The sequence below is a fragment of the Barbus barbus genome (genome assembly GCF_936440315.1).
Source record: "Barbus barbus genome assembly, chromosome: 2".
Taxonomy (NCBI): Eukaryota; Metazoa; Chordata; class Actinopteri; order Cypriniformes; family Cyprinidae; genus Barbus; species Barbus barbus.
Genome location: NC_136730.1, coordinates 20,827,708 through 20,840,998, shown reverse-complemented (window position 1 = coordinate 20,840,998; position 13,291 = coordinate 20,827,708). Strand labels below are relative to the sequence as shown.

Genomic DNA, 13,291 nt, shown 5'->3' with positions numbered 1-13,291 from the left:
CTTAATGATTTTCCATTCTCAGTCTATTTGTCATCACTGTATCTATTTGTCTTTTTCCACTTATTTATGACAAACTACCTGAGTTGTTAGCAGTCTATTGTTCACTCCAGCCCTTTCCAATTCACTTTATCAAACAGTAATTTCGTATTTTCATGTAAGCAGTGGATTACAAACCTGATGCAGCTTATGCGTAGAGACTTATCTTATTGTCTCTGTGTAGCATATATTTGAAGGTTAACACTAAAATGTGATGGAAGTAAGGAAGACAGAGAAAGGGGAGAAATATTTATGAGAAAGCAAAACAAGACTAGTGGGAGAAGGAAGACCCAGGGTGAGTGTAAGGAGAAGGAAATAGAAAGATAATTGCAGACAATGGAGGTCACAACAGGAGTCTGACCCCTGACAAACCTTTTCAGCTCATAGTAACAGACTGCAAACTGGCACCCTCACAAACTGTGCTGTATAAACAACTTGTTTTCCTTCGACCAGGGTTCAGACAGTTGGTTCTGTGGATGGTGGGAGAGGGAAAATAACAGTAATTATGTTTGAATCAGTCTGAGAGCTGTTATTAGTCCCCCATTATTTTTGCAGTCCATTCACACCATAAAAAATATACACATTCACTCATAATGTCAGGGATTCTTCTACCCATGTTTGTGAAACAGTGGACAGAGCTAAGGTCAGTCATCAAATGCAAGGAAGAAATGCCTCTCAGTAGTGTGTGTGTATACATTTTGCTCATTGTTTGATGTGTGGACAAAGATATGGAGGCCTTCCCCTTGTGTCCATCCTTCTGAATTTCACAGTCTGAAAAATATTTTTGAAGATCATTGCGATGACCTTAGTGTCCCCAGCTTCTATTAGACCTTAATTCTGCATAGTTGGCATATGCATATGTCTGTCAATGAGAATGTTTTGATTTCTGGAAAACAATGGTTGCAGATTTAAGTGGTTGTGCATCAGTTTCCCTGTAATGCTAAAGTACTGACTGTTTTGTTTTGTAATGTTTCAGTAATCCATTTCTCTCTATGATCACCTTTTTATTTGGCATACTGTATATGATGGCATTTCCTTTTTGATCCACAGGGCTGTAAAACACTGAATGATTATCAACTCTGTTATATAGTTTCTTATACATACTGCCGTGTCATAAGTTCTAAGGAGCATTCTTTAATCAGAACAAGAGATACCCTGCAGAAGCTCCAATCGTTTTCATTTTCATGTTACATAGGATTATATGTCCCTTGCTCAATGTTGGGGGTAACGCATTACAAGTAACGCGAGTTACGTAATAATATTACTTTTTTCAAGTAACTAGTAAAGTAACGCATTACTTTTTAATTTACAAGTAAATATATGAGTTACTTTTTCAAAAAAGTAACGCCAGTTACTTTTTGGCAGCGGCTATTTGCACTAAGTGTAAATAGCGATAGACGCTATTTACACTAAGTGCAAATAGCAATAGATGCTATTTACACTCAGTGTAAATAGCAATTAGATGCTATTTACACCAAGTGCAAATAGCATATTTTTTTAGTGACAGATGCTATTTACATTAAGTGCAAATAGCGATGGATTCTATTTACAGTAAATGCAAATAGCTATAGATTCTATTTACACTATGTTAAAATAGCAAGAATTTCTGCTATTTATACTACTTATTGCAAATAGTGGCAATTATCTGCACCTCAGTATTGTAGTATATTATAAAACAGTACACAATAATAACGTACTGAGTGTAAATTAGAATTTTAATTCAAATTTATTAAATGGATGCCACCTTATTGGGACAATAAAGCCCTCCCTACACCTACCCTAACCCTACCCGATACTTTATTTTCAACTTTTTGATTATTTCCTTCATTTTTATTGAAAATAAATGCCTTTCTGATGCGATATGAGATTTGAAAAGGGAGAAAAAAATGTTTGGCAAAAGGTCGGCTCGAACTCGGGTCGATCACGTCAAAAAGCATACGCCTTACCATCTACGCCACTGAAACTGATGTTGAATTAACTTCTTTTATTGTTGACTAACCCACAGCGGAGTTAGTGTAAATAGCCTTTGCCAACAAGATGGGCTATTTGCACTTAGTGTAAATAGACACTCCGTTACTTTTTCCCCATTTATTGACTGATAGTGCGCTGTGTGAGCATGCTGTTACTATAGATCTAAATGTGAATGTGCATGAATTCATCCCACTCGCAAAAAACAGATTTAGTATTCATCAAAATGAATTAAAACAGTGAAATGCAAACTCAGAATATGACGCAAACTGCAATAATTAAATATGTTAAACAACACAAATGTATCTAATCCCATTTTATTAACCAATGTCTTTGCTGCTGACCTTTGATGATCCAGTTCAACCATACTAATAAGCAAAAATGACTTTAGATAAACTAACAATTGTACCGAAGAGTGTTAAACCTTCTTATCCTGAGTTTTACTTTACAGGCGTGAATTTACTTTTCCTTCACAAGATACAGGGCTTTTACATTTGTATTCATGTAATTTCTTGTATTAAAAACAATCAAGCCCTGCTCATATTTAAAAAGTAACGCAAAACGCATTACTTTCCATAAAAAGCAGCTAAGTAACGTAATTAGTTACTTTTTTATGGAGTAACGCAATATTGTAATGCATTACTTTTAAAAGTAACTTTCCCCAACACTGCCCTTGCTATTAAACATAGTTAACATGAAACTGACTATATTTGCTTTCAGAATCAGAATCAGATTTATTCACCAAGTGTGCGCAAACAAACAAGGAATTTGTTGTGGTTTTTAAGAAGCTCTTGGTATATACATGTTTGCATACATATCTGACATGAGAACTGAAACATTTAGATAAGACTCAACAATAAATAATAATGTGTATGAATCTGGAACAGAAGATTTATGTACTGATTTGTGCATTATTTACTCTATATATACAGCTGTATAGAAAATATGCATGTGTATTTGCATAGTACTTGAGAGAGAGGCAATAATTAGAGATGGAGAATGAATTACTGGCATGAATTACAGAACACAGGTAATAATTCCTGTGTTAGCTGTTTAGGCTGGAGATGGCATGGGGGAAAAAACTGCCTAGATGTTCTAGTGGCCAGAGATCTGTCGCATCCGCCTGAGAAGTGCAAACAGGTTGTGTGATGATGATACCTGCCCGTTTCTTCACTCTGGAGTTGTACAGAAAGTCATAGTTCACTAAAAAAAAAAAAAAAAAAAAAAACTGTCATTATTTACTTATGTCTCTCCAAACATGTATGACTTTTTCTTCTGAGGAACACTGAAGGAGATATTTTGACCAAACACTGAAATTGCTCCAAAATAACAGTGGACGGTGGACCCCACTGACTTGTGTGGGCATTTTTGTGTTCTACGGAAGAAAGTAAGTGATATATGTCTAGAACACAACCCGAGGGCAAATAATAACAGAATTTTTCTGGACATAACATTTCTGGTTATATTTTGAGCGATTCGGTGCACACCTCAGATTAAATGGATTGTGAATGATGAGCACTGAAGGGAAACATCAAAGGAAGATGCAGTGACCATCAAAATAGAAACAGTTGGATTCTCATTTGTTTATTCCTGTTATATCTCCAGCTGTCTGTTCGAAGAAAACCCTGTCTCCCTTTAGTTATCTACTTAACTTGTTTCCTACCTCTACCTGATGTTCTTAGTAAATCTAAAATTCCTGTTAGGTATAGGGAAAGATGTAGTGAAGGAACATGGCTTCCAAACATCATTAGTTGTTCTGTGGTTTCTGCTTAGAAATGTTTATGTTGTTCTTCTTTTCTCACTAGTTAAAAATGCCAGTCCCTCTACATGATTACCAGTAGTTCATCCGGACTCTGTTGCTTTGTGTATAACATTCCACAATAACAATCAAACAATGGTCACAGCTTTCACATGGTAGAGCCAAGAAACTAAAAGAAGTGTTATACTTTTGTAATATTAACTCATTCTATCAAGCTTTCAAGCTCTAAAGGAAATCTACCAGAAAAGTTCTTGCACTCTGCTAGACTCTCATCCTGTGACTAATCATAGCGGTCTCTCTCTCTCTCTTTCTCTTTCTTTTTCCATTACTCGCCCACACCATGTTTCAAGTATCCAGGTCTTTTTTTTTAGCATTTTACTGTGTATTTGTTTAATTTTAATGTTCTACCACTAAGTGTTTGAAATACTTTAAATACTACGGTTAGAGTTAACCCTAATCTGCCAAATATATTGTATATCATCTATATTTGTATGCGACTCCTAACTATTCTAACGTTGCTTTACTCATTCTGTTATTCTATTACAAGCAGTACTTAACCTTAAGCAAATCACAATGTGTGGGCTGTGATGTCTGCTAGACAGATGCTCTCTTCATGGACACATAAGTCTGTCTTGGCTTTTCTCCACTGGTAATGTCAAATCAAGTCAAGTCACCTTTATTTATATAGTGCTTTTTACAATGTAAATTGTATCAAAGCAACTGCACAATATCAAAAAAGGAAAATAGTGTGTCAATAATGTAAATGAAAAGATTTAAAAAAAAAAAAGATTTTCAGTTAAAGGCATTTCATTATTGAATTCAGTGATGTCATCATCCAGCTCAGTTCAGTTTAAATAGTGTCTTTGCAATCAGGTCGACTATATCGCTGGAAATGAAGTGTCCCCAACTAAGCAAGCCAGAGGCGACAGCGGCAAGGAACCAAAACTCCATCGGTGACAGAATGGAGAAAAAAACCTTGGGAGAAATCAGACTCAGTCGGGGGACCAGTTCTCCTCTGGCCAAACGAACCAGCAGTTCAATTCCAAACTGCAGCAAAGTCAGATTGTAAGGGCTCAACTGGTTCCAGTGGTCTTTCACGATGGCTGTCTAAGTGGCGGGGTCCTCACTGGGGATCTGTCTCTGGCGCTCATCCAGGTGTCCGGCCTCCGCAGACGATCAGGGCCACATACATCATCTCCCGGCGCCGATCCACCATCTGATCCGGACATGGACTGAGAAACAGAATAGAAACAGACAAATATTAGCGTAGATGCCATTCTTCTTATGATGTAACGAGAACATCATGTGTGATGGGGAGTGTTCCCGGTTCCGGTTGATCTAATTAATGCAGCCTAACAATCCTTTAACGGATTTGAATAATAGAAGTGTATTAGTGTGTTATGTGTAAGCCAGGTTAAAGAAATGTGTCTTTTAATCTAGATTTAAACTGACAGAGTGTGTCTGCCTCCTGAACAGTATTAGGTAGATTGTTCCAGAGTTTGGGTGCTAAATAGGAAAAGGATCTGCCACCCGCAGTCGATTTTGATATTCTAGGTATTATCAAATGGCCAGAGTTTTGAGAACGCAGCAGACGTGGAGGACTATAATGTGATAAGAGCTCGCTCAAGTACTGAGGAGCTAAGCCATTCAGGGCTTTATAAGTAATTAACAAGATTTTAAAATCTATACGATGTTTGATGGGGAGCCAGTGCAGTGTTGACAGAACCGGGCTAATATGGTCATACTTCCTGGTTCTAGTAAGGACTCTAGCTGCTGCATTTTGGACCAACTGTAATTTGTTGATCAAGCGTGCAGAACAACCACCGTATAAAGCATTACAATAGTCTAACCTTGAGGTCATAAACGCATGAATTAGTATTTCTGCATTTGATGTTGAGAGCATAGGTCGTAATTTAGATATGTTTTTGAGATGGAAAAACGCAGTTTTACAGATGCTAGAAACATGGCTTTCAAATGAAAGATTGCTATCAAACAGCACACCTAGGTTCCTAACTGATGAAGAAGAATTGACACAGTAGCCGTCAAGTGTTAGATAGTTTTCTAGGTTATTACATGTGGGGTTTTTAGGTCTGATAATTAACACCTCTGTTTTTTCAGAATTTAGCAGTAAGAAGTTACTCGTCATCCAGTTTTTTAAAGTAAAGTAAAGTCGTGACGTATTGTCAAGTATGGTGACCCATACTCGAAATTGGTGCTCTGCGTTTAACCCATCCAAGTGCACACACACAGCAGTGAGTAGTGAACAAATGCACACACACACACACACACACACCGTGAACACACACCCGGAGCAGTGGGCAGCCATTTATGCTGCGGCGCCCGGGGAGCAGTTGTGGGTTCGGTGCCTTGCTCAAGGGCACCTCAGTCGTGGTATTGAGGGTGGAGAGAGCGCTGGACATTCACTCCCCCCACCTACAATTCCTGCCGGCCCGAGACTCGAACCCGCAACCTTTCGATTACGAGTCCGACTCTCTAACCATTAGGCCACGACTTCCCACGACTCCCCATATATCGACTATGCATTCCGTTAGTTTCTCAATTTGGTTTGTTTCACTGGGCCGTGAAGAAATATAGAGCTGAGTATCATCAGCATAACAGTGAAAACTAACACCATGTCTCCTGATAATGTCTCTCAAGGGTAACATGTAAAACGTGAAAAGTAACGGCCCTATACTGAGCCTTGAGGTACTCCGTACTGCACTTGTGATCGATATGATACCTCTTCATTCACTGCTACAAACTGATGGCGTTCAGATAAGTACAATTTGAACTATGCTAATGCACTTCCACTAATGCCAACAAAGTGTTCTAGTCTGTTTAAAAGAATGTTGTAGTCGATGGTGTCGAAGGCAGCGCTAAGATCCAGTAGAACTAATAAAGAGATACAATCACGATCAGATGATAGAAGCAGGTCATTTGTAACTCTAATGAGAGCAGTCTCAGTACTATGATACGGTCTAAATCCTGACTGGAATTCCTCACAAATACTATTTTTCTCTAAGAAGGAATATAATTGCGAGGATACTACCTTTTCTAGTATCTTTGACAGAAAAGGGAGATTTGAGATCGGTCTGTAATTAACTAAATCTTTGGGGTCAAGTTGTGGTTTTTTAATGAGAGGCTTAATAACAGCCAATTTGAAGGTTTTGAGGACATATCCTAATGACAGTGATGAATTAATAATAGCCAAAAGAAGATCTATGACTTCTGGAAGCAGCTCTTTTAGTAGTTTAGATGGAATAGGGTCTAACATACATGTTGTTGGTTTAGATGATTTAACAAATTTATACAATTCTTCTTCTCCTATAGTAGAGAATGAGTGAAATTGTTCCTCGGGGGATCTATAGTGCACTATCTGATGCGATATTGTAGCTGACGGCTGCATGGTTACAATTTTATCTCTGATAGAATCGATATTGGAAGTAAAGTAGTTCATAAAGTCATTACTGCTGTGCTTTTGGGAAATGCAAACACCTGTTGATGCTTTATTTTTCGTTAATTTAGTGACTGTATTGAATAAATACCGGGGGTTATGTTTGTTTTCTTCTAGAAGAGACGAAAAGTAATCAGATCTAGCAGTTTTTAATGCTTTTCTGTAGGATAGGGTATTTTCCCGCCAGGCTCTACGAAATACCTCTAGTTTTGTTTTCCTCCATCTGCGCTCCATTTTCCGGGCTGCTCTCTTTAAGGTGCGAGTGTGCTCATTATACCACGGAGTCGGACTGTTTTCTTTGATCTTCCTTAAGCGTAAAGGAGCAACTATATCTAAAGTGCAAGAAAAGAGAGAGTCCATAGTTTCTGTTACATCATCAAGTTTTTCTGCGCTGTTGGATATGCTGAGGAATTGAGATAGATCAGGAAGATTACTTACAAAGCAGTCTTTTGTGGTAGAGCTGATGGTTCTACCATACTTGTAACAAGGTGTAGAATTTACAGTTTTAGCTATGTGGAGTTTACACAAGACTAGATAATGATCTGAGATATCATCGCTTTGCTGCAGAATTTCAACACCACTAACATCAATTCCATGTGACAGTATTAAATCTAGAGTATGATTTCGAAAATGAATAGGTCCGGAAACGTGTTGTCTAACCCCAATAGAGTTCAGAATGTCTATGAATGCTGATCCTAATGCATCTTTTTCATTATCGACATGGATATTAAAATCGCCAAGAATTAAGACTTTATCTGCAGCCAGTACTAACTCAGATAGAAAATCAGCAAATTCTTTAATAAAGTCTGTGTGGTGCCCTGGTGGCCTGTATACAGTAGCCAGTACAAACATCACAGGGGATTTATCACTTACACGTGTTTCTCTAGATAATGTTATACGCAGCACCATAACTTCAAACAAGTTATACTTAAAGCCTGCCCTCTGAGAAATACTGAGAATATTGCTATAAATTGTAGCAACACCTCCCCCTTTACCTTTTGGACGTGGCTCATTTTTATAACAGTAATCTTGGGGGGTGGACTCATTTAAAGTAATGTATTCATCTGGTTTTAGCCATGTTTCTGTCAAACAGAGCAAATCTAGATTATTACCATTGATCAAATCATTTACAAAAAGTACTTTTGTAGAAAGGGACCTGATATTCAGTAAGCCAAGCTTTATCAATTGTTTCTCTGTTTTGTAAACATTTTTTATTTGTTGAACATCAATTAAATTGTTACTCTTAATTTGGTTTGGACGTTTTCTGTATGTTCTAGTTCGGGGAACAGGCATAGTCTCTATAGTGTGATATCTAGGTGAAGGAGTCTCTATGTGCTGAGAATTAACTGACTTTTGTGACGTGAGGCGGCTAGCAGACGGTCGGTTTAGCCAGTCTGTCTACTTCCTGACCTGGGCCCCAGTTAGTCAAGTACGAACTCTAAGACTATGTGCCATATTTATAGAGAGAAGAGCAGCACCACCCCAGGAGGGATGAACACCATCTCTTTTCAGCAGGTCAGGTCTGCCCCAAAAACTCGTCCAATTGTCTATGAAGTTATTCTGCGAGCACCACTTAGACATCCAGCCATTGAGTGACGACAGTCTGCTATGAATCTCATCACCACGGTAAGCAGGGAGCGGGCCAGAGCATATTACAGTGTCTGACATCGTACTTGCAAGTTCACACACCTCTTTAACATTATTTTTAGTGATCTCCGACTGGCGAAGTCGAACATCATTAGCGCCGACGTGGATAACAATCTTACTGAATTTACGTTTAGCATTAGCCAGCACTTTTAAATTTGCCAAGATGTCAGGCGCTCTGGCTCCCGGTAAACATTGGACTATGGTGGCTGGTGTCTCTATTTTCACGTTCCGTACAATAGAATCGCCAATAACTAGAGCACTTTCATCAGGTTTCTCAGTGGGTGCCTCACTGAGTGGGGAGAACCTGTTTGATGTTCTGATCGGAACGGAAGAGCGGTGTTTTGACCCACGACTAGGCCGCCTTACAGTCACCCAGCTGCCCTGCTGCACGGGCTCAACCGGAACCGAACAATGTACAGGACTCCCTGAGCTAGTCACATCCAAAGCAGTATCTACAGCCCTCACATTCTTACTGTCCTCAACTAAAGTTTGGATGCGTGTCTCTAATTCTGAAACCTTCTCTGTCAGCCTAACTATTTCCCTGCATTTATCACATGTGAATCCCTCGTCGCCGACAGAGAGAGATAAACTGTGTGACCTGAAGTGCAAACAAAAATAGCAGGAGAAGAAGCCATTACTCACCGATGAATGATACCAACTTAACTTACCACTTACCACTGTTGTTTGATGAACTCGTGAAAAACGGATCGAGAGAGAAATGAAAACAATAATAGGCGCAAATGGAACCGTGAGTAACAAGCTAACCAGCTGATGCGCTGCACTCCCGGTTTTAAAAAGCGAACGATCAAATTAGTTAGATTAGTTTGATAGATAATACCAGAAATATGGTGGGAATAAAGTTATATATTATCACTTTAAACAACAGAGAGTGAAAGTAAGGTACAGATTCAATAAAAAAGCAGAGCTACAAAGGCAAACCTCTCAGCAGCACAACAGACTGAATGAATGATGAGTTCATATATTGGGGGAAGGTAATGTCTGCTTTCCCAGTGTGCTGAAAACCAGCTGCTGTGCAAAATTGTGGAAGTGAATGAATATAAGGAAATTGGCAGCTTTTTTCCAACCTCTCTGAAAACAGCCAGCTCAGCAGTCAGCATCATTCTTATTGCCATGCAGGCACCATTTATCTTATAGATTTTAAACAGAGCGACTACATAACATCCATTAGGACATCCATCTACGCATTACTGCTAATTTTAGTGTCGTATTTGAGTTCATTCTCCTCTCACCAGTCATCTTCTGGTGGTGGGCTTCATCTACCCACTTAAAGGATGCGTCACTTCATCTGTGACGAGATGAGCTACTTATTATCAAGCCCACAGAAAGGTTAACTTGGTGTCATCTGCTTTGAATCAAAAAACATGTTTGGCTCCAGGTTGAGAAATGAGGAAGAAAATGTCATTTTCTTTCCACTTCGGTCTCCACTTTTTCAACACCATTATAGACAAAAGTTGAGAGCAAACAAGACCGAAACCCTCTGTCACCTGAACAGTCTGTGGCCTTCTATAATGACCTGTCCAGCCTTTTATTCCCATCCCACTTACAGTGACCCTCATCCTAGTTACTGTAACGGCACGGACTTATTTACCATTCTGAATCATACACTCTGTTGAGTCTCAATAAATTTTGTCATCTATTAATAGAGACCAGTGCTTTTTACAGAATAACCGCAAGTGCTAACACCTTTAAATACTGTTAATTATTTAAGGAAAGTTGATTGTTTATGTATACACAAGGAAAAGAAGTTCAAAAATCAGGTCATCTGAGGTATGATTAACCAATCTGTTTTTCTCTCTCTTCCTGTGTTCTCTAGACAGCTCAGACGGTGTTGCTGGTTGTCACTGCGTTCCTCATCTGCTGGATGCCGCACCACATTATTGCTATGTGGGTAGAATTCGGCAAGTTCCCATTGACTGAGGCTACTTTTGTGTTTCGCATCATCTCTCACTGCCTGGCCTATGGAAACTCCTGTGTCAACCCCATTCTTTATGCCTTCCTCTCTGAAAACTTCAGAAAAGCCTGCAAGCAGGTCTTCACGTGCCGTTTTTTTTACTCTCCTCCGCCCGTGGAGAAAGTGGTGCGCATTCGCATGGAAAACTTCTCCATGACACATTCCACTACTAACATCTGACTCAAAATGTTTTAGAGGTATCCTCACTGTTAAAAACATTTCTGTTGTTTGTCTCTGCTTCATGCCGTTCCGTCATGGATTACATTTCAAGGTTTGACTGACAAGGACAGTAAAAATTAAGTTACCTTGAGAAGTAAATCCATATATAATATCTCAATCCATGTTTATTAAAGGCGTTTGCCAATAACTATTTAAGTGTAAATAGTGTTTGTCCATGAAATGTTTGTACATTTTTGTGTTCACTGTTCAATGTATTGTTGTTATTGAAAATAATTAAAACATATGTAGAGATAAATTAAAAAATATATTACTACAATTATACTTGATATGTTTGAGAGAATCACTAAAAGAGCATGACTGTTTGTGAAGGAACTGTGCTGTCTGAACACCTTTTTGCATAGTGTTTACGTCGTCTCAGTCTAAACATGCCGTAAACTTTAATACTTGTATGCTGTAATTATATACTCAGTGACATTGGTTTACATGTATTATGTCCAGTCTTATGGTTACATATCTATTATGAAAATAAAATATTATTGAAGGTTAGCCCTTTTAAGAATTCAAATAATAAAATAATCTAATTCAATGAACATTAAAATATAAGTTTTCTGGTCCTTTAAGAGCAAGTTAGAGTGGGTTATTGTTTAAAGAGGATGTTGCTATCTTTATCCCAGTGCTTATGGTTAACTGTTTGACATAGCAGAGATTGTCCTAAACAAAAGAGAAAAGACCAATGGAAACTCTGTGTGTTCTCTCACCAGTCTATTACTCACGCCTCTGTGTGAGATACCAGGACAGGAGCTCTTATAAACACAGAATTTTTTTTTTTTTTTTTTTTTTCTTTGAATTAGGAACGAGTCAAGAGTCTCAAAGCTTAGGAACTTCCCTTTGAAGTTACAAGAAACGTGCTGGATGGCTTATTTTCCAAGTCAGATTCTTGTCAGGTGAATATGCTACCATCACAAAGCTATTCACTCGTCCCTTTATCCTTGTGAAATACATCAACAGTACAATGCAGCTCTTACAATAATGTGATATAATACTACTACAAATGATAACACACCGTGCTGTAAGTAAACCCTAAAGATGACACTATTTTATCACAGTTTGCATAACTTTGGAATGACTGATTCAAAGTGCACACTGGTCACTTTTTCTTCTTTTTTTGAACATATCTGTAAATAATGGTATACTTCACATAGTGTCAGCACTAAAGGTCTGGCAGTGCACCATGATAAGAGATTGACTGGGAGAACTTGCAGGTGAGAAGCCTGGGAAAATAGTCAGAATCTGGTTATGCTAAATCATGCTCAGACAAATCATTAATAACAAAGTTAACCTGTTCAGACATCCCTTTTCCCTGGTGCCTTTTGTTTAAATCACAATTAGATTAGAAGCTACTAAATCAGTCAATGATTGCATCGCATTTCACACACTGGCCATTGATTTTATTAGTAATTCCATAACTTTTGTCAAGTCGTTAAAATTCAGTAAGATTATTTTCAAACCATGCCAAATTGATTATCAGTTATTGCTGAAATTACTGGTGGGAAAAAATAAAATTGTCCCTGAAACATAATTTGGATCACTAACAACTGCAAGTACTCTTAAATAGCTCTAAATACCTTATTCTCTACACATTTTACACCAAATATCTAAGTTGTAAAAAAAGCAGATGGTGAGCCACATGTAGTCCAAACATATTTTTTAAACACTTCATCCAATAAAATGATCTCTGTCCGCATTTCTTGTAAATCAAATATACCTTTAAACAAATGTAAAGTGCGCACTCTAACCCAAAAATACTTGTTGCATTTCAAAGCCAAAAATGTGCTGTACTCAACAAAGTCATTGTTCAAGGTAGGTGTGATGGTTTGTTTGTCCTTCATGCATTAGATAAAGCCCAGAGGTCACAAAATGGACTTGAAGAAAATATACAAGTGTACTTAATGAGGGAGTAGTTCTGTTTGAACAGGTTGCTTTTTCTTTGAAATGAGCCCATCAGTGCAGCTCACAGCTCCCTGTTTGTCTTCTCTAATCAATGTTATGAAAGACCCTCTTCTCAATAACACTGCTGCAAAGTTCGAATTTATCTCATGGCAACCCTGCAGTTGTGCGGTAATAACAAAACAGTTGGTAGTGAAGCATACAGCCTCACTTTAAGACCTCTCTATCACATTCATTCCCATTAATCAAAAGATAACATCACATCAACCAATAAAACAGGAAACTGCAACTTAAACTGCAACTGCCATTTAAATGTGTTTTGGTCTTA

The 13,291-nt window shown here is 38.1% G+C and overlaps 1 protein-coding gene across 1 annotated transcript in view; it reads left to right on the top strand.

The window, feature by feature from the left end:
• Nucleotides 1-11,608, top strand: part of LOC306877950 (galanin receptor type 1-like) — a 69,187-nt gene extending 57,579 nt beyond the window's left edge. The window contains exon 3 of the mRNA XM_079430014.1: nucleotides 10,699-11,608. Coding sequence (XP_079286140.1) covers nucleotides 10,699-11,016 — 318 coding nt within the window. The 3' untranslated portion in view covers nucleotides 11,017-11,608. The remainder of the gene's footprint in view (nucleotides 1-10,698) is intronic.
• The last annotated feature ends 1,683 nt before the right edge of the window (nucleotides 11,609-13,291 follow it).